Genomic DNA, 25,651 nt, shown 5'->3' with positions numbered 1-25,651 from the left:
AACTTATAATTGATGAACACAGGGATTAAATTTTCTGTTCGGTGGCCCCTCCCCGGGGCAGCAGCCACCTCAGCGGCCGAGCCCATGGCCGGGGTGTCCCGCTCCTGCTCCCCATGGACCCCAGAGATGGGGGTCCCAGCCCCACGCTGGACACGGCGAAGGCACCAGTGTCCTGCCTGGCCAGGCTGGGCTCAAAGAGCAGATTGTGCTGCCCTGGATCAGGCCGGCCATGGTGAGAGCCTGAATAGAATTAACCCTGTGTGAACTAAAACAAAAACATTTGTGTGCCCAGCTGGGATAAAGGTTAATTTAAATGGACAAGCCTCCTCAAGTCCCTTAAAAAAAAAAAAAGAAAAAAAAGAAAGGGAAAGAAAGGGGCTGCCCGCAACCTTATTCTCTGTACTGTAAAAAGATGTTCTACTTATGGAGACACAGCATGGCTGCATTTTAAAAAGCACTGGCCGAGTATTGAAAAGAGGAGAAATGCTGCGACGGAGAAATGGCCAGCGCATCTCAGCTTTGCTCTCCCTTTCCAGTAATTAAATCCAAAACTCACAGTCTTATTCCACAGTGATTCTGTTTCTGCCACAGAAGGGTTCAGTCAAAAGAAAACCCTCATCAAAAACCTGAAATCATCGGTTGTTCTTTTTTGTGGAGGTATAAATGAAGATCGTGCAGCTGATGAAACCCATCACCCTTCCTCAGCCTGGGACCCATCACCATTTGCATATCAAAAACTCATCTGCAAAATGCAACTTCCCCCGGGCAGGCTGGGAGTCCCTAACCCACCCCCCAGCCCCCCCAGCCCTGCCTCCCCTCCTCACCCCAGCACCCAGCCCTGTGCTTCAGAGCACCCGCACCCCAGCACCCAGCCCTGCACCCCAGCACCCAGCCCTGCACCCCGAGCACCCACACCCCAGCACCCAGCCCTGCACCCCTGAGCACCCACACCCCACAGGCCCCAGCACCCAGCCCTGAGCACCCACACCATGCGGGCCCCAGCACCCAGCCCTGCGCCCCCGAGCACCTGCACCCCAGCACCCAGCCCTGCACCCCTGAGCACCCCATGCCAGGGGCCCAGCACCCAGCCCTGCGCACCCCATCCCCGTGGGCCCCAGTACCCAGCCCTGCACCCCTGAGCACCCCAGCCCAGGGGGCCAGCACCCAGCCCTGTGCACCCCATCCCCGTGGGCCCCAGCACCCAGCCCTGCACCCCTGAGCACCCACACCCCAGCACCCAGCCCTGCACCCCTGAGCACCCCATGCCAGAGGCCCAGCACCCAGCCCTGCGCACCCCTGAGCACCCTGCGGGCCCCAGCGTGGGCAGGAGCTGGCCACGGGACGTGGCGAGACCGTGGCCCCGCTCCATTGTGTGGCAGCGGGAGGACGGGCGGCAGGGCCTGATCCTTCCCTCCAGCCAGTTGTTGCACAAAGAGTTTGGAACAAAAGCCGGGGCACCACGACGCGCCCCGATGCGAAGGGCGGTTTGCAGCTGCTCTAACAGGCACAGGGGTCCCCGCGGCGCTACCCGCGTTCACACGGCTGGCAGGCCCACTCCGAGTTCACAGGCGCTCTCCCAAGCGATCAACTTTCTCTAATCCCATTTAAGAGGGAAAAAAAAAAAAAAAAAAGCTTTTTGCATGGTCCCCTGCCCTTGCTCCGGCACAGCCATATGCTTCAAATTGAAACCCAGTTTAGATTCTATTTTTTAAAATCGATACATTACAAAGCAGTAAGGTTAAAAACGGACTTGCCTGCCTAAAAATAATTCTGTCGGACCTATTTAAGTTGTCTAGATGTGCAACGACTCAGAATGATGCAGAATTAAGAAAATCCAAGATTAAAGCAACAACAACAAAACCCAGCAGTCCCTGCCTCCAAGGAGGCAGGGCCTAGGCACAACTGAAAATAACACTTTACAAAATGTGTGTTACCCAAACATGCAGTGTGCTTTCCTTAAATTTTGTCCTTAGTATGAAGAAGAGCTTTGCCACTGTCTTCAATCATGGGGAAAAAAAAAAAAGCTGTAAAATATCAGTGAACTAGTATTAGTCCCAAGAGAAATGGAGCTACGTTATCAAGTGCCTACATGACCCCGATACTATCAATAATTAACAATACTAAAAAAAGCTCATCCAGATGGTCAGAGGGATTAGGAAGTTTAAAATATAAACAAATTAAGACACAAAACAAACTAATACCCCACACACACTATTTTTTTTTTTTAATTGCATAATCCGTTTCGCAGCTGAAGGCGGCGATGCACGGCCAGCACACGGCAGCTCGGAGCCGCATTTAAAGAGGAAAAAAAAGAAAAGGAGAGAAAAAGAAAAAGCCTCGGGGGCTGCTCCGCTCCGGCGGCCCCGTTCCCGGCCCCGCTCCCGTTCCCGGCCCCGCATCGCCGCTCTCCCCGCCGGCCCCGGGCGCTGGGACGGGGCGGCCCCGGCTGCGGGGGGCGCGGAGGCGGCGGCCCCGGCCCCCCCCCGGCCCCCCCGGCCCCCCCGGCCCCCCCGGCCCCGCTCACCTTCCATGCAGGTCGAGTCCCGCTTCATCCCCCCGGCGCCGCGCTCCTAGGGCCGCCTCATGGCAGCGGGGCCAGCGGCGCGGGCGGGCGAGCAGCCCGGCTCGGCCATCGCCGCCGACCGCGGGCCGGCCCTATGCTAACGAGCCGTGATGTCAGCCCCGCCGGGGGCGGGCCGGGGGTGGCCGCCTCGCCCGGGACCCCGCCAGCGGCCGGGACGCAGCGCCGGGCAGCGGCCCCCGGCCACCATCACCGGCCCCCGGCCACCATCACCGGCCCCTGGCCACCAATCACTGGCCCCCGGCCACCATCACCGGCCCCCGGCCACCATCACTGGCCCCCGGCCACCATCACCAGCCCCCGGCCACCACCGCTGACCCACCATCACCGGCCCCCGGCCACCATCACCAGCCCCCGGCCACCATCACCGGCCCCCGGCCACCATCACCGGCCCCCGGCCACCACCGCTGACCCACCATCACCGGCCCCCGGCCACCATCACCGGCCCCCGGCCACCACCGCTGACCCACCATCACCGGCCCCCGGCCACCATCACCGGCCCCCGGCCACCACCGCTGACCCACCATCACCAGCCCCCGGCCACCATCACCGGCCCCCGGCCACCATCACTGGCCCCCGGCCACCATCACCAGCCCCCAGCCACCATCACCGGCACCCGGCCACCACCGCTGACCCAGCATCACCGGCCCCCGGCCACCATCACTGGCCCCCGGCCACCACCGCTGACCCAGCATCACCGGCACCCGGCCACCATCACTGGCCCCCAGCCACCGTCACTGACCCAGCACCACCAGCCCCCGCCCACCACCAGCAGCCCCCAGCCCATCAGCATCACTGGCCCATGGCCACCATCACTGACCCAGCATCACCAACCCCCGGCCACCATCACCGGCCCCCAGACACCATCACTGACCCGCCGTCACTGGCCCCCGGCGACCATCACCGTACCCCGGCTTCCATCACCACCAACTCATCATCACCAGCCCCTGGCCACCAGCAGCAGCCCCTGGCCATCATCACCAGCCCCTGGTCACCGTCACCAGCCCCCAGCCACCATCATCACCAGCCCCTGGTCACCGTCACCGGCCCCCAGCCACCATCATCACCAGCCCCTGGCCACCATCACCGGCCCCTGGACCATCATCATCACTGGTCCCCTGGCCATCATCACCAGCCCCTGGTCACCATCACCAGCCCCTGGCCATCATCACCAGCCCCTGGTCACCATCACCGGCCCCCAGCCACCATCACCAGCCCCTGGCCACCATCACCGGCCCCTGGACCACCATCATCACTGGTCCCCTGGCCATCATCACCAGCCCCCAACCAACCATCACCAGCCCCCAGTCACCACCAGCAGCCCCCGCCCTTCATCACTAGCCCCCAGCCATCATCACTGGCCCCCAGCCACCAGCAGCAGCCCTGGGGTCCGGAGCACAGCCACAGCTTCGTGGGGTTTTGCCACTGATCTCCATGCACAGCCCAGAGAACGCCGTGCTGAGGGGTTAAACTGACACTTGTGTGCCAGGCCGTGACGTCCTCAAACCGCTAACAACCGTTGGCCAAAAACTTAGGGTTAGTCTTCACTGTGACTGGGACGCCAGCTCGGGATGGGCGGACGGGTCCCCCTCCAGCACCAAGCAAGCGCAGGCGGCCCCGGGCGGCGGGCGCTGCGGGCGAGGGAAGGCCCACGCCGGCCACGAGCCAGCACCTTCCCGTGCCCGCACGTGGCTGAGCGCGCAGGCGATGCCACAGCCCGGTCTGAATGGGGACTGGGGCTCCCAGTCCTCACTGGACTGGGGAGTCGGGCTCTGCCGTGGTGGTGGTGGTCGCTACGGGGCCGGGGACCAGAGCTGTCCTCGCACGGGGTCTGCACCAGCCACCCTGCGGGGACGGGACGCTGGGGAGGCTCACTTCAACTTCCTCACCAGAGGAACACGCACGCTGTGTCTGGGATAATACAGAGATTTCCCGAGGTTGAACAGTCAACACGACACGAGCCCACCCGCCGTTTCATAGTCTTCGTTTACGGAAACGTGGCAGTTGCCAGACAAGCAGGAGCACAACCTGTTCGGCATCGCCCTCGGCCATGCCCAACACCAGCTCTCTGGAGGAAAGCTCAAGAAACTGCTGCATAACCCATTTTCTATCCTCTGAGGCTGCTTAGCACAGGCTGGGTTTAGAAAAGTGATTTCAGCATCAGTTTGTGTTTTTGTCATCAGCCTCACAAAAACTGACTGGAAGATGGGTACCCAGACTAACATGGAAAACAAACCCAGCTCTAGAAAAAAAATACACCTGCTGAGCCGCGCTGGGAAATTGGGGTTTCTGCCTTCTGCTTGCAGGTACATTCTGCCATCAGCTTCAGAAGTGCCACGGTAGCATTTTAAAGCTGGGGTGGAGTGGGGCCCAAACAAACCCCTGCCTGAAATACAGCGACAGATCAGGAAATAAAAGTAGGTGTGCCATCAGCGGGGAGAAGGGCTCCGGGGAGGATGGCATGGCCGATGCCGGCGGGGACGAGGGAGCTGTGCAGCCCCGTGCTGGTCGCCTGGACCAAGCAGTGGCCTGAGGACAGACAACGAACAGGGCAGGACCAGTGGACAGGCAGCTGGTGACGGACAAGTGCAAAGGTCAGACAAATGATCAGAACTCCAGCAGTCTGATCTACACCGGCTGGTCAGCGAGCTGGCATTCGCTTTCCTCGTGGAAATAGTTTGGGCAGCACTCTTGCTCGGATGGAGTTAAAATTACACCGGCCACAGCTCCAGCAAGAAAACCTGCACTACAGTGTAAAACACTCCATCAGACATTGGGTGTTTCACCTTTTCCCGATTTCTCTCTCACCTAACAAACAAATCCATGCTGCTCATCCTCCTGGAGGCTGACTGTCTCTGCCTCCAAACGTGGTGGCTCCGCAAGCTTTCCCACCAATAAATCCGCGGGTGATTTAGCTGCCCGCCTCGGAACAGCTGCCACCGTGGCAGCCCTGGTAGCGGAGCCGTCTCCATCACATAGAGCCGCGTGCTTCTCTGCACCACGGAATGTTTTCATGCAGCTCTTCTGCTCCTTCATCCTCCTCCTGGGATGAAGTCAGCCTTGGATATTGCGCAGTCCACGTGGCCTTAGTGCTGCAAACACAGGATGCCCGATAACCCGTCCCAGCTGTCAGCTGGGTCCGACGAAGCCCAAGCCAACGCTCGGCACACCGAGGCACCGAAGGGAACGGCCCGAGACGTTTCTGCCAGTGCCCAATTCAGCGTCCCCCAGATGTCTACACTGACTCCGTTCAGAAGCCACAGTCTGCTTCTGCTCCTCACCCTGAGGACCGCGGGGCTCAGCCACGCTCCGAGAAACGGCTGACAAAATAAACAAGGCGCAGAGGCAACAAAAGAGGTCATATTTCACTCGATCCCAAGCCTGAAATTTGATTGCTTTCTGGTGACATCCAGCAATGCAAATGCCCCATGTGCACGCAAGAGCAGAGCTCAGCAGCGTCCTGGGCACCCTGCTCCAGCCGACCCCGCTTGGCAGGGGGGTCCGACCAGGCGGTCTCAGAGGTCCCTGCCAGCCCCGACCCTTCTGTGATTCTGGCTGTTCATAACCCCGTTTCTAAGCCAGCATTTCTGCAGGAGCAGGTGCACAACGCAGGAGCAAGCTGTCGCAAACCAGCCCTGCACCGGGCCAGGCCTCCGCTTTGCTTATGCTGTAAATCTGTAAAGTTGCTGTGTCGGTCCTTGACATGCTCTTTGGATTGACCTCTCTTTTTTTTTTTTTTTTTACGTTGGAGGTTAGCAAAGCAGGGCTGTGTGAGCAGCCCGCTGCCCTGCCCTCGCAGCGCATGGCCAAGGGAAGCCATCCCCCGGCCGCGCTGTTTACACAGCTGTTTGCAATCGGGCCTGCCCCCAAAGCTCCGCATTCTTCATCCCATGCGAGCGCTCCGCTCGCTCCCGGCGCCCCTCGCCGAAGTGTGACCAGAATGCAGAGTGCTTATTTTGTAACACCGCCGTGTGATGTGGACACAGCGGTCTGGAAGAAAGCAACTTAATCTCGAGATAACACGCCGACACGAAGTTGCTCACACAACTGCTGTTGGGACGCAAAGCTGAGATACACTCAAAAAAACCCCCTTCTGCTAATTCAGAAACAACTGCAAGTATAGACAAAACCTGACTGGGTAAAAGGATAATTGGCCAAACAACACAAATATTCCAAATTACTCAAAACTCACATTAAATACACGTCGCAGTTTGTCCATAATAAATCCTTAAGGGCAGAAAATAATTGCAGAGATCTGGAACTGTTCTGTGAAATGAAAGGCCAAACTAGAATGGGGAGAGGGCAGGTAAAGAGACAGGAAAGCTGAATTCCATTGTCTGAACCAAACAGCCTTAAAGCAAGCCTGGTAAAAATGAAAAATAAAGTGGCTGGTTCTTACTTTAGCCTGAGTCAGCCAGCTCCCACCCCAGACAGAAAAAGCTGACATCTAAAATGTTAGAATCTACATCTCCTGTAACTGGCATCTAAAATGTTAGAATCACACCAGTTCATAACAGTAAAAGCCAACACTGGGGAAGCGACGCTGCTGCCTGCAGCGGATTGCTGTCTCGATGGTGTGGCCCCAGGGGACGGGCACGGGAAGCAAGAGGAGGCCAGAGGAGGATCTCCAGGGCGCGCGGAGCGTTGGCTCATCCCCACCAACGCGGCCGCTTGTCTGCAGGCGCGGACAGGAGGAACGCCGCGGTTCGCTGCAACGTCTGCACCATGAACGGTGGTGCCAGGCGAAGCGGCCAGGAGACAGTGTGGAGAAGGTGGCAGGTTATAAATGCGGCAGGAGAAAAGGAAAATATGCATAAGAGCCGTGCAAGGCTTTAAGAGGCATCCTGTATGAAGGCAGGCGTGCTTTGAGAGCTTTTTTTCAGAACGTTTTCCCTAGTTGCCTTTGGGCTGCCTGCGGGAAGCGGCTCTGCGGGCAGGAGCAGAGCGGGCACTGCCCCTCTCCCCGGGCACACGCCGGGAGACCGCGATTCCAGAGAGAAGGAATTCTCAAAAGGTGTGGCTTTTCCAGAAATGTAGAGCCCAACCAGCGTCATGAGCCAGCGCTGAGATGGGTCAGACACGGCCAGACCGGGACAGTGACGGCCTTCCAGGACACTGTCTGCAGTCACCGACACTTGCCACAGCCGATCCCCAAAAACTTTCAGGAAAACCCCAAATTTGGGCAGAGCGGGGCTGGCAGAGCCGTGTGGCCCCAGGATGGGGGGCAGCCCTTTCTTGCACTCTCGCCCTCCCACCCACGGCACCGTTTCATAATTCCCCGGGCTCCGGCGAGGCTTTGCCGAGGCTTTGCCCATTTTCATGACAATCGGGGCTCTGTTGTGTCGACGCAGTTTGAGACATCGGCCCCTTTGTGGCACGAACAAAGTCCGGGCTGTGGATAACAAAACCGAGCACATCTCAGAGCTGAAGGCAGCTAAACCAAGAGCTGCCTCCACGTACCCGAGCTTGTCATGGACCAGACTAAACGACTAAGGTGGATTTGATTTCAAGCAACAAATAGCGCATAAGGAAATACCAGACTCCTGGCTTTGCTTTTATTTTACCCAAAACGGTGCCAGTGGCAGCATCTCTGTCCTGCAGTGCTGATGCTGAGCCCGCGCAGCGAGCGGGGAATGACACCCAGAGCTCATGCACCAGAACCAGGCTGGATTGCAAATGTAGCTGAATAAATGTTATAAACTCAGATTAACGCGTCTCAGCAGCCTCAGTACGGCAGATGTTACCCCCTTCAGCCACTGCAGCAAGAGAACTAGTTCAAGGTAAACACAGCGCACACTTTCCGCAAAAACGCCATTCCCCTCACTCTATGTATACAGATATTTCAGAGAAAATTAAAAAATTAAAATAAAATTGTTTAGAGAAGCTATGGAAGGAACCGCAAAAAATGGTAATAAACATTCGCCTGAATTCTGAGAAGTCCTGTGATAACGGTTGTTAAATAAATGCAGGTAAGTCCTCTGCTCCCCAGCGCTAACGCACCACGAATGTGGTGGTAATAATCCTGGTGAAGGTATTCACTTAGTGCACATAAAATTAACCATCTTCCTCCTTCTTACTAGTTCAGTAGGTCGTTGTACAAAATGAATCCTTCTATCAGTTTCCAGTTTTATCTGTTTATTTGTATTGTCATTTGCTTGACTACCGAATTTGCCATGCCAGTTTACTGAACAGCTTGTAAGAAGCGTTTCATTGCATCTTGCTTGATGGGTGACAAACAGCGGAGACCGGCTCTGTGTAACAGAGGAAAAAGCAGGGGGGAGGTTAAGGGCTGCTTAGAGAGGTCGCCTTCAGAGATAAAAAGGAAAACAAATGGGATTGTAGGCATGAGAAGTATATGGTTTTACTGCCTTAGTGGGCAAGTACCAGAAAGGAGAATTGCAAAGGGAAAAGCTTTACACTCCTATGAGCAGGCAATCCAGCTCCATTCTGAACCCTTCGCAGAAAGCCTTCCCTTCCTACGGGATGACTCCATCCCATTCTGGGAGCACGTCTCCTGTAACTCCCAGGAACCCAAATCGGGTCACGCAGGGTCAGATCATTCTGGAAAACGGGCAGAAGTCCTTGAGCTGGGTCCCCGTTACCGGCGACGGCCCTGGCGCACCTCGAGCACCCACCTCTCACCCCTGGGTGCCCAGGGCTGGAGCTGACCCCCGCACCCTCCTCCCGTCCGCGTGCAGTCAGTTGTTTCTCCCGTGGGGTGAATATTCAGGCACAGAACCCCCCAGGCCAAGATCTGGTGCAGCAGAGGGGCTTCGTCCCAGTATATCCCACCTGCAGCACCAGCGCACCCCATCAACACCAGCGCGTGCCCAAAGGAGCAGAAATCTCTTCATTCAAACCCAATATGGGTCCGTGCCTGGGCAGAAAATGCAGCTGTTTAGCAGGATGTAGGAACAGAGGAGAGGCAGGTAGGTCAGAAGGCAGAGAGTATCTCCCGGATTTGAACAGGCAGGAAAACTTTCGTGCATTTAAGTGGTAAACTGAAAAGCCAAAAGATTATTTTAGGCCTGACTTACCTAAACTGCAGTTGTACCAGCTACACTGTCTGCTGCAGCTGCTGGTATTTTTAATAATAAAAACAATAACTGACCAAAGTTTGTTATTATAACTTGTTATTATTATCGTTCTGAGCATTATTTCCAAATAGGCAGCAACAATTGCTGGTATCCTCAGAAAAAAAAACAAAGCAAAACAAAACAGTGAGAAGACATTTCCTCAAATTTCAGGTCAGCTAGCAAAACAAACAGGAAAAAAACCCTTCCAAACTGAAGGTGCGGATTCTGTATCTGCACCAACCACACTGTTATGACTGCAATTGCTAATTAGCTGGCTTAGATCTTTGGGAGTACGGGGCAAATCCTGTTTGTGAACTAACCGACCGCTCGGTGCCTCCTGCGCCTCGGCGGGGGGGACGGGTTTTTAAGGCATGGAAACAGCGCAGGGAGGAGAGGGAAGCAGCGCTGAGCAAAGGCAGGAGCATCTCTTGCTGGAAGCAGGGCTGCCTCCCAGCAAAGAGAGACGCAAACGTCCCGCGGGAAGAGAGAAAACGTCGACTGCTGCTAATCCCTGGGATTTACAGCACGATTAAAAACCGTGCTACCCTGGAGCATCATCACGGGAGTGAGACGGGGTCCCAAGCCCGCCGGCCCCCGGCGGCACACCGCAGGCCGTCTGCCACCCCACGCACCCACGCAGGGGTGCTCAGCCTGCCCCGCGCCCACTGCCAGCCCCCAGCGCGCTCTTCCCACGCTGTTAGGGCCTCTCAGGGTCGAGTTTCTGGCCCGCTGCCTCGCCACGAGCGGGCTGGGGGCCGGCGGCCGGACGGGAGAGGGCAGCATCCGACAGACAGACCAGCCCTGCGCCCGAGCCGGGGGGCAGGGGGCACCCCGAGGAGCCCCGCAGGCCCCTCCGCGGGACGTGGGCAGGGGTAGAGCAGCTGTGGTGTCTGCGATGGGCCACCCGAACCCAGCAGAACATCTTGGTTTATAGCTCTGCAGCAACGTCCTGTAGATGAAGCAGTTGAACCTGTGATAATACGATAAGGTACTTGAGGAGGAAAGCTGCTACAGAAATATAAACCAAGATTTTAAAATCAGCTTTTGCTGTCCTCGGGAGCAGCAACCACCCAGCGCTCGGGGTGATGTTTGGGGGTGAGAGCCCTCCTGGCCACCTGCACAGACACCACGGGCTCTGCCACACTCTCACCTTCCCTGGACACCCCACAGGTGACCGAGACAGAAAGCACCCCTGCTAGTGGGCTGGCTGGCCCTTTGGTTTTATTTTTACGGCAATTAGCTTTTCTGTTATTAGGAGTAGCTATTTAAAACGTCTTTTATTGCCAGTCTTCTTTAAGTATTACTTTTAACTTGTTGAAGCTTGCAATACTATTTTCTTGTTTTACAAGAAAAGGGAAAGGTGAACAGAAATGTCCTTCCGGAATTAGAAGAATGAGAATAAAGGTATGGAGGAATTGTCTGATATACCCTGACAATACCCACAGACTTCCCTTTTGTTCCCAGGTAACTGGCCAGAAATACATCCATTCAGAAAACAGCATATTCCATGGGAAAAAAAAAAAAACAAACCCCAAACAATCTGTAGAACTCCCAGCTTCTGTGAGAACCTCTGCCAACACCTCCTCAGCTTGAAGGCTGAATGATACACCTTCAGTGTATCCCACCGTAACCGTCTATAAAACACAATTACTTATGGAGACAATGTCAAGTTTAAATGAAATGGTAAATGTCAAAATCTACGGAAAATATAGAAATGTAAGGACAATTAAGGAAAGAGAAGATGACACTGGACAATGGGGCAGGAAAAATACCTATAGCTAAAAAAAAAAACTTGTGTAAATTCAACTTCCTTTCCAGAGGGCAGGACTCGAGGCAGTAAGGAAAGACATCCAGCACGGCAGAGGTGGCACAGTGATATACCTGGCCCTGTTTTACAGGGGCGAGGGGTCAAGGCCAAGCCTAGCTGCCTGTCAGCATGATTTTTCATGGGCTCTGAATCCCCTTCCGTTGTCCAGCCATGTGAAGCATCCAGCTCAAAGCTTCATCGGTGGCTCCTTAAGAAAGACACTTTCATCATTTTCAGTTTCTGCTACTGCAGATGTTAGGAAAATGTTCCCATAAACTACACAGGTTGTTCTGCCTGCAAAGTCGAATCCTAACGTGTACAGCAGGTAGTGTGATTTCAACATGACACCACAGAGGAGGCCAGTGCTCAGGAAATTAAATCTTTGTATTCTATCCAGTCGTCTGGAAATCCGGGGCATTTCTGCATTGCTAAACCCTTCCTACTAATATTGCTCTCACTTTTGAATAGGGCAAGAGCTGGGTCCTGCTACCTCCCGTCTTCCTTCTGCTAAATCTGATCCTAGTCCTTTCCTTCTGATAAACTCAACTCTCCATTTTCACATCATCTTTACCAGCAGCTCCTTGGCCCCGGGTACCACCCACCTCAGGGAGCACGAGGTCCCAAATTAAGATGTACGTGACTGCAAATAAGAGCCAATTTCTCTAGACTAACACTGGGGGGAAAAAACCTTCCATCCTCCTCTCCATTTGTGAAGCTACACAGGGCAAACTATTCACATGCTTATTACTGACAGATATCGAGGCTGCCACAGAGCAGGGACGGCTTCTTTGGGTGTATACATGCAGTATTTAAGACAATTAGGTTTTCAAAGAAACTACACTAAACATTTCTTTCATGTGTAATCAAATTATGTTAAAGCAAACCTCATAATTTAAACCATTCTATTGGTCAGCTCCTATTTGTTTTCCCTGCACCCTCATTTTTGCTCCAGATCTGTCACATTACATTAACACCTTTCCTACTCACTGCCTACAGAAATAACAGCCTTCGACATGCCTGCACAATCCATTTGTCCTGCTCTAATTACTTTTTGACATAGCCTCTTTTGCTGTTATCTTGCCTTTTCTGACCTCTGTCTGTATTAAAGCCATTTAAAACAATCTTTAAAGACGGTATCTACTGTGATGTGTCTTATATGATACTACTGGACTATCAGGCAGCAACATTTTGTACATCAAATATTTAAATCTGTGGTAATAAGATAAAGTACTTGGGGAGGAAAGCTACTACACATTGGTAACAGCTACAGCTGGCTGCTCATAACAGGAGTCCCTGGGACTGCAACACATTTTCAGGATGAAATTCCTGCAGTCGTAGAACTGTTTTACATAACTAGGTAGCTCAGGGATAAACGTGGCCTTCTGTGAGCTAAGGAATTTCCCTCAATTTCACAAATGGGGAGGAAAGCAGGAGAAACTGAGAAAAGTGGTCATCTTGTACAAAAAGGACCCCAACAACCACCAAACAAGCGGAGTAGACGGGAAGAGGACCAAGCAGGGTGCCCCAACAATGGCAGTTCAGAAGGAAGCATGACAAATCACTTTCCTCCAAACCCAGAGAAGAAACCAAGAACCCCAAATTCCCATTTCCCTCTGTTTTCATCAAGCCCATTCAAGAAATGTGTCCTCATTTCCTTTGGTGGCTGATCCACAGGAGATGAGACTCTAATTACCAGCGACTGCCCCGGCTGAAGCAGCAGAGGATCTGCTCTGGGCCAGGTGGCTGCTTCGGAGTCAAGACCTTATTCCACATGGTGGATATCAAGTTGATCCCTATGTCTCACAATACAGCCCAACTACATCTTCACATGCTATTTTCCACATGATTCAGCCTCATGCTAACTTAACTGCTAGCTAGCCAATATTTTACTCACATTAGAAGATACTTCACAAACCTACATTTGCTCTGGTTCATTTACAGGGTAATTATCCAGTTCACACAAAGTTTGGTCTTCCAGATACAACCAGTACAGATACAAGCACGGCTCTGCCAGGAAAGCAGAGCTCTATATTTTGTCTTCCAGATGACAGCACTATAAAACCAACGGGGGACAAAACCAGAGTCAATTAAAATACATTACATGTAATGTAACAATGCTATGATTTGTCACAGCCATCCAAGAGATTTTATTTCTCTGAATTCCTCTAACTTTGTCCTCAGGACATTAAGAGCCCCTGAATGTTGTGGAAAGCTCTTCCCACGACACTTCCCTACACACATTTTTATTTTCCCCTTTTTCTTTCCTGTCAGCAGCCCTGACCGCAAAAGCCTGTCTCATTAAGAGCTCCAAACATAGAAGGGGCCCACGGATCCAGGACCAGACCAGTCTGCTACTGGTCTGCTCATAACATCCCCTTTTGTAGCGCGCTTGAATCCTTACGTGCCATCAGTGGAAGCGGCAGGACGGGGCAGAGCCGGGCAGAACTCACAGCTCTGCTCCGAGTGCTGGGGGTGGGCACGGCCCAGGCACTCCAGGATTCATTTCTGCAGGATTCGGAAATACGCTTTTTGCCCAAATAATTTTTTTTTTTTTGGTTTCTGAAGTGATTATTTGCTTCCTTCCTCATTTTTTCACATCTGTTTCTCAACTTTTTTGTAAGCCAACTGTTTGAGCAGACCTGGGATGTCCGTTATCCAAACAATAATTACTACCAATTACCATGACCTCACTCACATTTGTATCAATAGTGTATCTAAAATCAATGCACTGGTCCCATGGTGTTTCCACAAAGAAGGGAACGTAAACACGAGCAGGGCTGTGCTGGGTCAGACTGCGCCAGCTCCCTGCAAGCCCCGACCTGGTCTCAGGCAGTGGCCAGAGCAGATGCAGAGTAAACAACAAATTACAAATACTAAAATTAACTTTTCTCGCATTTTAACTTTTTTTTTCATTCTTAAGTAAGATTTACATTTATTTTAGAGAAAGACATTTAATTCTCTATTTAAAATAATTCTCCACAACCTTTCGGATCACCACCAGCACCCTCCCACGTCCCCTGAAATGCAGTGCTGGCAGAAAAGCCAAATGGCTTCTCTTTATGCAGTCTGTCACCACCAGGATGGTTTCTCGGCCTTTACATTTCTTCTCAAAACAACCACGAATGTTTTGGGCACATTTGTGAATTCAGGGTGCATAAAAGTGGTTTATATTTTTAATTGGTCCCTTTTACCTATAATTCTACATTGCACCCTGAATTCCCCAACACATTCCACTACCGACAGCATTATGCCATTATCATTCACTTTTTCATTTTGTTTTTTCACTTCCGATGAAGGTTGTAACATCATAACTGTGTCACACTATTCGGTGTTACGGCCTGGAAGCTCTAACCAGGTCTGCTGGGGTAGAAGCTGCACGAACAGAAGAAATTAGTGGCTGCTACAGCTTAAAGGCAACAAGTAGCATAAAATGTGCTTGAACAAATTCACGTACTTGTAATTTGTAAATACAAGTTATCCAGCAAATCGTGTCTAGAGCATCCACGGCTAATTGGCTGATTTCTTACAGTCTAGGCAGAGATTTTTCTTGAGAAGAGAGCTCAGTGCATTTTAAGCCTACCCAGGTACCAATTCATACACCCCTGGATCCTGCTGGAAACCAACGGCCAGAATAGATCCCAGAGGTAAGAAATGAAACTGTCCTCAATGAAGTACCCCCGAAGAGGGAGATGAGCTCGCAGAGAGCTGTAGCTGCTGTGCCATTGATTTCAAACAAAGAAACCAGCCCGAGACCGGCATTCGCTGTCGGGATCTGTAGGATTCGGGACAAGGTCCATAAAGGCTCAGACAACTTTGAGAGGTCCTACATTTCCTTCCACCAGATCCCAGAACTGTGTGGAAACCATCCTGAAGTGGAAAAGCAGGAGCCTGAAATGACGCTGTGTTGGAGCACAGCTGGTAGAACGGCTTTTTAGTAATACTGAGCTTGCAGGAGCAGGTTAATGCCTAAGTCAGTTACCGGGACGGCGTGTATACACAGGACCGAAAGCAACAGACCACCAGACCTGGATCCGAGACCGTAGAGATTTCCAGCTTTTATGCGGTGCAAGTGGCGAGGCTCTGAGCTCCCCTGTGCAGCCGGCGAGGAACAGCACCGCTGCCAGCCGCCGGCTCAAAAGCAGCGGCCCGGCACAACTCGGGGACCTTCATTCCTTGCACAGGAACCTCGCGCTCGGGGGATACGCAAGTTATTTTTAACAGATGTCTCTAAATTACCCACCGAAGGAAGCCACCTTTCTCCGTGGCTGCCCGGGGACGACGGGCCCTGAATTAGGGGGGTTGATTTCCCCTCATTAAGCGTGTCCTGAGCTGCACCCTGCGGGAACGCCTGTCCTCTTTACGGCCAGCACTGCGCGCTCCAGAGAAACACTGAAACTTCAGGAACCCACCGCTGCGACGCTGGGTTCTCCTAGCTTTGCTGCGGTGGGGATGTGAAAACGGCAGATTACCTAAATCAAACAAATCCCCCCCACCCCCCCTCCCCGTTCCTCCCGGGGGCTGAGGAGCGGGTGCTCGCGAGGCACAGCTGCGGCGGCGTGTCTGCGTGTGCTGCGGCAGGACAGACAGACAGACAGACAGACAGACAGACAGACAGGACTGCCCTTCCACGGCCGCCTTCGCCCCGCCAGCTGAAATCCAGCCCGCCGCGCTGCCGGCCGATGAGTTCCACGAATGCTCCCACAATGCAGCGCACCCGGGTTTCGCCGGAGGGACCCTCTGCAACACGAGGTGCTGTAAGAAATGTGAGATGATTTTGGAGGAAACGTGTACGATTCGGATTTGAAATTAAAGTGATCTGCCCCAACAACAGATCCTCAATTTCAGCATTCAATTTTTGAAATTCCAACTGCATTACATTTTCATGTTCCTTTTTTACGATAAGCCTGCTATTTTTTAAAAGTTAAAAATTAAAATCTGCATTAGTGTTTTTATCATATATCTTGCAAACAAGGCAAATAATAAACTCCCAGTGCTTACCACCAGGCATCTTATCAGCAGAAAATGCGGGGCTATTTGTGCAGTGTTGTGATGACTTTGCAGCACACGTACTACAGAAAACAGTCCTTGCTACGCACAGGAGACACTCTCTAAATGTTCAGATTCACGTATAGAGCACAGCGAGGGTGGCATACCGTGTGTTAGAACAGGCTAAGCCACATCTAGCAAGTTTCTACCCCAAATTTAGCAAACTGTGCTTGCACTACATTTATACAAGCATAGGCAAGATGTTGCATAAAGGCCACAACGGTATTAAAGCACAAATATTTGGTTAAATCAAGAGTCAGGCTTATATAGTTCTATAGATATGAATGCCACTTAACAAAACAGAATATAAATACCCACAGGGCAGTGACGCTCTTATTTAAAGCAAAAAAGACATCCATCTTTTCCTGTGTGAATTGTCATCCTGGATATAAGTCTTGCTGAAACCTAATTGCATTATCGCTTACTATTTGTAACAAAACATAAACGTTTTCCTTAAGCCCTCAGACAGCAATCGCAGAGGAATCCCCACACCCACACCTTAATGTATACTATCGTGTAGACTCTGAAGTACTCTGGTGTAGCCTCACCCACCCACTAAATTGCTCCAAACTTTTCCTTGCACATATTATCTGAAAGTCCAGGGAGAAGCTGCTTTACGCAATGGCAATATAGCGAGTGCAGGGTGACAGTCTAACATGGTGTCCTGCTGAGATCCAAGAATAGCAATGCCTTAAAAGGCAGCGATGTTGAGATCACAAGGAAAAGAGAATTAGGGCACAGCTGTGGAGTTCTGTAGGCTAAAACATAGACTCAATATGTCAGAGAAAATTAAATCACAGAGCTACATGTAATTTCTAGTCTCATTTATAACTCAGCTGTAGCTGTGCAGAATTTGTACTTGGGTCATACATGTGAGTTGCTATGTTTCTGCACACAGAAATAAAAACCAGAATTAATTTAAAAATGAAAAACCAAACAACAATACAAGCACCTACGCTTCGAATGATGTTTACATGCTATTGCAGCTCAAACACAGCTTCATAGCCAATCTTCTACACAACCCTTGAGGACAAACAGAAAAGCCACAGCACCACTCGTGAAACAAGCAGAGCTCACAGCTCTACCTGCAGTACAAAACCAAGGAAAAGTAAACCAACATGTTAGCAAGCTAAACATATCCGAGAAAGGCCCGTGTGTTCCTATGGCTGTCAGACAGGGGAAAGAGCCCCTTCCTGAAAAATGAAGGTGCCAAAACTGATAACAGCCTTTTGCACAGGCTTTTACCCCCTTGAAGAAGAGATGTTCTTTAATTTTTCCAAACAGTACCTACAGGTGAATTTGCTAGTATTTCTTTATACTTGAAGTCCAGTACTAGCTTCTCCTCTAAAAGCATCCAATATCCACAGAACACACTCCATTATCTGCTGTTGCAACCTGTGTCCAACTAATGAATTCTGCAGGATGCCGGGGTCTGTGTCGGCGTGCGGGCCGTGATTTGAGCCGGCGGGTTGCACGCCTTCTCCGGCGGCTTCTCCCCAGCTCCAGAAACACCGCTGGACGGCACCGCCACAGAGGTAACGACACAGGGTGGTTAGATGGCAAGAACTGGGGATTCAGGATGAAAAGGCGGCCTTTAGGCAGCGCAGGACAGCCTCTCCCGGCCAAACTCCAGCCAGCCAGGGAGCAGCTGAGCAGTGCCTCACCCAGCCTAAGGGGCCAGGCTTTACCTGACACGAAGACTGAAATTATCGCTTTAAAAGGCTCTGAAGGCCAGGGACGGATAAGAGAGAAGATAGAGGAGAAAAAGAAGCTGACAGGAAGGGAGCAAGAGACTGATTGGGATAAGGCATATATGGCAAGCTTTCCTAAATAACTGGTACTTGAGCACTAACATGATACAGAACAGCAAGAAAACAGAGGTAGGAAGCTGCACGTAATTATGACTTTGTTTAGCTAAGTATATTTCCTGTGGAGCTTACAAAGCACGACTGCATGCAAAGCACGCAGGTTTGTTGATATCAGCTATCCTTTGTCCCTAAAGAAGTAAATTATACATCTGACTTGTATACAGAATTGAAAAACTGTTAAAGGTTATTCCTGAGCCGCAGACAGAGCGGTGGACCAACAACCTCCAGGAGCCACTCTCGACGAAGGGATAATCTATGGAGAGATTTTCCAAAGGGTGGAGAGTTCAGCAGCCAACAGACGGGGAGAAGCTTGAACCAACCCGGCGCAGGACCCGCACGGGCGGCCTGGCGAGGGTCCAGCCAGGGGACGGCGCCGGGGGGGGGGGGGACGGGACCTGTCACCCCATCTCCCACCGCGGGGCTGCAGAGCAGCGCGCACGTGGCATGGCTTGGGAAAAGGAGGGATGTCCCATCACAGCCGTGGCACGGGGAGTGAGCGAGCCAAGAGCGCAGGGGGGGAGCAGGAGGGGTGCGCGAATTCAGTGTGCAGGGACGAAGGTGAGAGAGCTGTTTGGGCAGCTGCTAACATCGGGAAGGGTTAACAAGGCAGTCCTCCTGCACCCAGGGGCACACGTGCACACCACAAGCTAATTAATAGAGAAAATGCCAAACGTTTGAGATTAACTGTTTTTCCTAAGCAGAACTATGCATCACCTACTTTAAAGCACAGCCTAGTTCATACATATGCAATGTTTTTCACAAATACCGCACGTGGTGCAGAAAACAATCCCGTAAATGAGGATGCAAAATGAGGTCACCGATTCTGTCAGAACGTCTTCTGAGGGAAGGCTCGTCGCAGCCCCACACGTTGTCCCCGTCCACGCTCCGGTCCGTACGCTGAGCCGCCAGCTTCTCCGCGGTGGGTTTGCGGCGGCTGCTCCCGGCGCTGCTCGCCCTGACCCACTTTCCTGCAGTATTTCTGCATAGCGACAGAGGTCCTAGCAGGACAAGTGTCACCTCCCAGCCCACGGGATTCTCCATTTCCTACTGCTTCGACTGGCAGAATGTGCTCAGCGCTTACATGCAGGCACAGACAAGCACGGCATTACTTGTACATGTATGTAAAATGCTTAAATCCCAGGAAGAGAAGGAATTAGAACAACAACAAAAAATCCTGCTCTCATTTGCAGAATATTCCTCTGAAGCAGAAACAGGGCTGGGAGAGCGGCGACATGAATATCCATCCCACGGATCCTCCTAACTGCTCGGGAGAAGCCTGGCCGTTCCCTTTGGCTAAAGCTCTTTTAAAGGGACTTTGCTTGTTTCTCTCTAGCTGGCTTGAGCATTCCTCGAATCAGCCCTGCCCTTCGACTTCAACCAAAAGAAATACGAATATACTGAGCCAACCAGAAAATTATTATTCCTTCGTTACACCTAGCCAAAGCTCTGACAGTGTGAGGAAACGCATTTCCCCACCCCATGCCCTGCACACCTCCCTTACTGTCCTATATCATATTCACTCAGTCCCTACAGAATTACAGTGTATTGACTGCAGATGTAGTTCTGATGTCATCTCAAGGCTTTTCTTTTTTTCTTTTTTTTTTTTAGGTGAAGCATCAATATTTCCTCTGTTCTGAAATTTTGTGCTGAAACTATAACAAGCCAAAAATCTCTTCAATGGGAAATTTCACAAACAGAGGATTATGACTTCAGCTACAGAATAAGCAGCAGGAGCAGATGGAACTCTTCAGAAACAATGATTCCATTTTCATGCAAATTTCCTTAGTAGTTAAAAAAAGACGAAGAAGAAAAAAAACACCAAGATATCAGAATGGTTTCTAAATGGAAGGTTTTTGAATGATGCTAAAAGCAAAGGGCTGGTAGCTCTCCACAATCCCAAGCATTTTAGCAGCAGCCAGGAAAAAAAAAGCATGATAAACTAAATCCACACTCTGTACCTCCTCAGAGTCATGATAAGAGAAATGGAAAATGGAGTGAAAGTATATTTTAGTTTATAAATGGGAAATGGAGTGAAAGTATATTTTAGTTTTTATGATTTTCAACATCATCATCGGCTTTGTGATAATGCATACTTCAGAGCTAATTCTTATGCTCTTTAAGAGCACAGGCTTCATTCATGAAGCAGCATGACAAAATTTCTTTATCCACTTGATGACTACAGAAGGTGACAGCCACCGAGAAAAAGACAGCCACAGGGACACTGTCAGAGTGCTAACCTGCAGCGTTCCTCTCTTTGAGTACAAGTGCTCCCCTGATTACAAGAATACAGCCATGCATTTTTCATAGCTGAAATATGGAAACTGAGCCAATTCTTTTGTTATTAATACTGGCAGCATACCCTAAAAAACAAATACATGCACAGAGTTAGCAGACCCCATTTCTGGCTCTTCCACTGACTTGTTACTTAGTTTTGGTCTCATGCCTTCATTTTTCCCTCTTGTTTACTTCTCGAGTGAGAGAATTCGAGCTACTCCCTAACTCTCAGTGTTGTGAGGATAACGGACTTTGCACAACACGTAGTGTAACCGTCTCCGTGCCGTCCTGTGGCGTGAAAACGCTGCGCTGTTTTGTGTACGGAATACGCTGTCATGGCAGTAAATGGGAATTCTTTGGAAGGCCCACGTAATTCCACTTGGGAAGGCCGCTTTCTCGAACTGCGGTTCTGAAGCCGAGAGGGAGCCCCCCGCGCAGCAGAGCCCTGCTGCCAGGGTGCCCCCTGCCCGGGGAAGCGGGGGGACACGCTGCAGCCCGGCCCCCCCCGCGCAGCGCCGGCGCCGGCAGTGCCGCCGCCCCTCCCGCTGAAACGCAAGCCTCCGTCCTGACACGGCCTGTCCCCGACGCTGCTCCTCCAGCTCTGCAGTGAGTCTTCAGCAATTCCGACCTCCCTCGGTTTCGTGTCGTTTTTTTTAAAAATGAATTTTCTCCTTCCTTTTTCACGCAAAGGAGACACCAAGTTAGCTTTAAATAAGACTGCAAAGAGTGTTAGAGTAGTGACCTCTCAACTGTGTGGTCAATACCAAGAATACTCCTGTTTAATCCCATTCTACCTACACTTACCCCTTTCATCATGCTACTGGCCAAATCTTTTCACTTTGAATTTGGTCTCAAACTGAATCTCCCTCCTTCCTCATTGAGTTAGACGGATTTAAGTAATGACAGCTACCAAAGGGACAGACTACATACAAAATAACTCCAAAAAAATGGGCTCAACGAGGTTTATTTTCAAGTTTTTCCTTGCTTACTTCTCAGCTGAAGGATGTACAAGCAGAAACATTTTCCTCAGTTAATCCCTCTTTGACCCAAATTAACTTTTTCCAAACTATTTTCTTAAGAACTCTGTTTTACAATCTTGTCTGAATGAACTCGACAATAGGCACGTTTCAATTACCCGAGGAAAGGAAGAGGAACAGCAGCGGGGAGGGATAAGAAGATAACCCAGCTGGTCCAACCAGCGCAGGGCCGCGCCGCAGGCCGGCCGCTGGAAGAGGCCGGGTCGTGCCGTGCAGGACTCCAGGCTCCTCTCAGCGCCAGGATCTGCTCACTCAGTCACAAACGGTTATTGGTGTTGCACAACTTAATTCACACTCTTTGGAAATGAGCGCCGAGGAGAAACGGCGACCGGGAGCTTGTACTACACTAGGGAAAGGATGGCACTCCCACTCCATTCTGAGGAGCAGTAACTCAAGCTTAGCACAGCCCTCGACTGCAGGAACTATTTTACAGTGAAAAGCAGCACTGGCCTTCACACTGAAGGCTGCTGTAACATTTGAATGAAATGCAATCAGCCAGTGAATGGACGGCAAAACACCCTAGCAGCACGAATTTGTCTGAAGGCGGCTCTTATCAGTCAAGCCCCTTTGCTTTCTCTTCACCCCACTGTCAAGCTGCATCCCTGCTAAGAGCCGCCTTTCTGGTTCCTAAATACCCTTGCTGCCGCATTTCTCACGCACGCTTCACCCATTAGCAAAGTCGAGGGCGATGCGGATGAGCCACTCTTGCCCTTTTCCCCATGCCGCTGCGGTGACGGGGCAGCCCGCGTCCCTCCGCAGCGCGGCCAGGAAAGCCATTATTTACAGAACAGCAGAGTGCCCCAGTCACAAATCCTACATTCAGATTAACACTCTCAATTTCTCTGTAGCTACAATAAAGACTATATAGGGGAAGAAAAAACCAAGCATCTATCATTTAAGCCCTCACTTCTTAGCTTGCTGGGCTTTAAGGTATCAAGAGAAATGAGACGCATTCGACCCAGATGCTTGCCTGTCTGGGTCAAGCGTACTGGAACTGAGCAAGCTTACTGCAAGATTCCGCCTTCCCCTGTCTTGTCACAGCCTTTCTCCAGGACGGGAACTGCCAGAAAGACTCACGAAGAATTGGGAGAAGCTCCAGGGAGTACCGGCACTGCCTCTCTTTCAGGTGCCTCTACAGATCTCCACTGCTTTTTCCTTTTGACCTGGGTAAATTTTATGCAGCAAAATGTAACACAAAGTTGATTTACAGTACTGTAAAATGGCTTAAGGGTTGAAAACTGGGTCAGCCCCCCACCTCCTCCTCCCAGCCCCATCACAAGTGACGGGGTCCTGCAGGGCCCGGCTCCCGCTTGCAGAACAGCCATGCCACAACATCCTCGGCTGCGGTGCCCTTGCCTGGGGAACTTGCTCTCTACCACTGCTCCAGCAGTTTACTTCCCAATGGGAAATTATGTTTTCCGTAGATTTAGTGAAACGCGGTTCTAATTTAGAAATCGCGACGTACATCCAACTGAACGGGACCTAGTGTTTTGACAAGGAGAGCAATATAAATAGGATGAGCCTCAAAATATTCAAGCAACTTAACAGCTTGAAGATCACCTCTGACATGAGAGACTGAAAGAGGCACCTGGAGATTGGGATATGATTATGTTTACACACTACGCCAAAACACAGTTTCTTTTTCTAGACCCTAAGATTTCGTATTTGATGACTTTCATATTATTTCTGCAAATCTTAAAATTGGTTTACCAGAGGGCTTCTGACTCTTGGTTACTGAAGTTTTAAAATTATCACAATCTTGCATGAGGCGGACAGCAGTAAATAACTGCTAGTTCAGGATTTCTAATGTCCCAGGAGCACTAGGCTGGAATCCAATCTGGGATATAGACCTAAATGTTTTTCAATAAAATTTGCTCCACTTTTTTTTTTTTTTTTTTTTAAAGCAAGTCTTAAGAACAAACCATTAGCAGAAAACACAAGGATATTATATTAAAAGATTTCATTACTTGGGCACCATATGGGGCCTGGGAAATGCAGTAGGTCTATGAAGCCATGCACAGGAGTCTGTAAAAGCTCCTGGAGTTCAGTAGCCATTCAGATGGCTCGTAAAGACCATACTACCCTCAGAGACACTCTTACAGTTTAATTTTTTATTTTTCAGAAACGGGATCAAATACACTGTATGCTTTTCAGCCAGTGTGGCCTGTAACTGACCACTTAGAAGCTCATTCATACCCCAGTATGCACAAGACCACGTATTTCAACAATAGTATCAATTATGTTTTAGAAGAATCGCCAAATGATTCAAGAAGTGAAAGATAATCTTTGAAAGAGGAGACAGAAAGGAAGCTGCCTGGAAACTGCAAAAGTTACGAGAATGGTTATTGTGGACAGAACGGAGAGCAGATAGGAGCTATCTCCTTCACACTTACGACAAGGAGGTGGGAACCTCTTCATCCACATCAATAGCAGCTGTGTGACACTGATACGAGCCTGGGTCACCATTAAAGCAGCATATTAACCTTCCCCACCCCCAAATTGCTTCCTTTTGGACGAGTTCCATGTAACTGCCATTTGGTTTTTTCATTTCATTTTCATTTTGCATTTTGCATTCATCCAGCCCTTGAGGGGGAATTCTATAGAAATCCATGCCAAGAATGCCCAAAAGGGATCCCTGACCCAGCCCTCCCCTCCTTTGTGTCCCAGGAGGGGCTCCTAGTGCCAACATCACGACGTGTCCAAAAACGCTCAGCAAACCCAAGTTCTGCTGAAGCAACAAAAGGGCAGGAACCGCGTTACTGCTGCAGCACCTTCCCTTCCACCAGTCACCTGCGGCTTCGCCAGTGCGAGGTCGCTGCCTCGGGGAGCTGACACGGCCGAACTGCCAAAGCAGAGGAACCCAGCGTCAGCAGTAGGTTGCCACAGTCGTTACTAAAAGTGTTTTAACAGCAGCAAAACAGAGGGAGAACAGCCGCGTAGTGTTGGAGAAATGGAACCTTTCCTACGGTGCGTTTCACCTATAGGAGTGTGGGTTGGAAGGGACCTCAGGAATCATCTAGTCCAACCTCCACTCCAAGGAGGGTGTCCACTGCTTTGGTCTCCCCATGTCAAAATGTCCTCAGGATGGAAAGAAAGGTCAACGACTGAAAACAAGCAGAGAAAGAAGACTAAAGCCACTGGAAAATAACAAGAATGAGAAGAAAAAATGGAACAAGTACATTAACTTCTCCCTGCTTATCTCCACGGTCTTGCGTTCCCACTGAAAACATGTAACGAAAACAAAATTAGTGCATCCTCGTTATGTAACTCCATGTTCCCGAGACACTCGAGTGTCTTGCTTGACTCTTCCAGCACAGGGAGAGGTTACAGACAAGTCCGAGGGAACAGCTTCGAGTTTTGTTAGTCTAAACCCACCGAAACTAGCAAGTTGGTGGAATTCATTTGTCGTCAGGTGGCTTCACTGGAGAACACGCTTAAAGACATTTTCTTTCTATCCTGCAATAAAAATGGCAGCAGTTCTTGCCGCGCTCCGACAGCGGTGTCGTTCCTAGCAGGGACGCTCTGCAAAGCAGACGGGAGGACGTTACCCAGCGCTCAGAGGCCGCGTTACCGACGGGATGGGCCGGGGGCGGGGGGGGTCTGGAAGGGACAATCCCAGAGACGTTTCCCAGCGGCCTGCAGCACGCTCCGAAAGCGCTGGAACCTTACCGCGACGCATCCGCGCCTTCGAGCATCGACACGAAGGCGACCCGCGTTCAACAGAAGCCACGGAGGTGCCGCACCGGGCCGCGCTGCCCAGTTGACCCAGTTTCCCGGTAGCCCGGCAATAAACCCGCGGGCTGGGGGAGGCTCGAGGGGAGCAGCCCCCCGACTGCCCGCCGGGAGAACGGGCCGGGGCCCCCCGGCCTGAGGGGGGGTGCTGGAATCGGGGTGACAGCCCCACAAAAGGGGGGGGGGGGGGGGGGGCACCCGAGGTGTTGCTTCGGCGGGGTGTGAGGAAG

General features: G+C 51.2%; 1 protein-coding gene across 5 annotated transcripts in view; it reads right to left on the bottom strand.

Moving 5' to 3' along the window:
• Positions 1–25,651, bottom strand: part of NR6A1 (nuclear receptor subfamily 6 group A member 1) — a 93,922-nt gene that overhangs the window by 25,204 nt on the left and 43,067 nt on the right. The window contains exon 1 of one of the 5 annotated variants that reach the window (XM_032982749.2): positions 2,525–2,631. The exons of the other annotated variants lie outside the window; for them this stretch is intronic. Within the exon in view, the coding sequence (XP_032838640.1) occupies positions 2,525–2,552 (28 nt within the window). The 5' untranslated portion in view covers positions 2,553–2,631. Of the gene's footprint in view, positions 1–2,524; positions 2,632–25,651 lie in introns of those variants that run through there. 5 annotated transcript variants of the gene reach the window in all.

Source organism: Tyto alba, unplaced genomic scaffold (genome assembly GCF_018691265.1).
Source record: "Tyto alba isolate M040663 unplaced genomic scaffold, T.alba_DEE_v4.0 Super-Scaffold_11, whole genome shotgun sequence".
NCBI lineage: Eukaryota > Metazoa > Chordata > Aves > Strigiformes > Tytonidae > Tyto > Tyto alba.
Note: the sequence above shows the minus strand (reverse complement) of the source record. Positions and strands in the feature narration are given on the sequence as shown.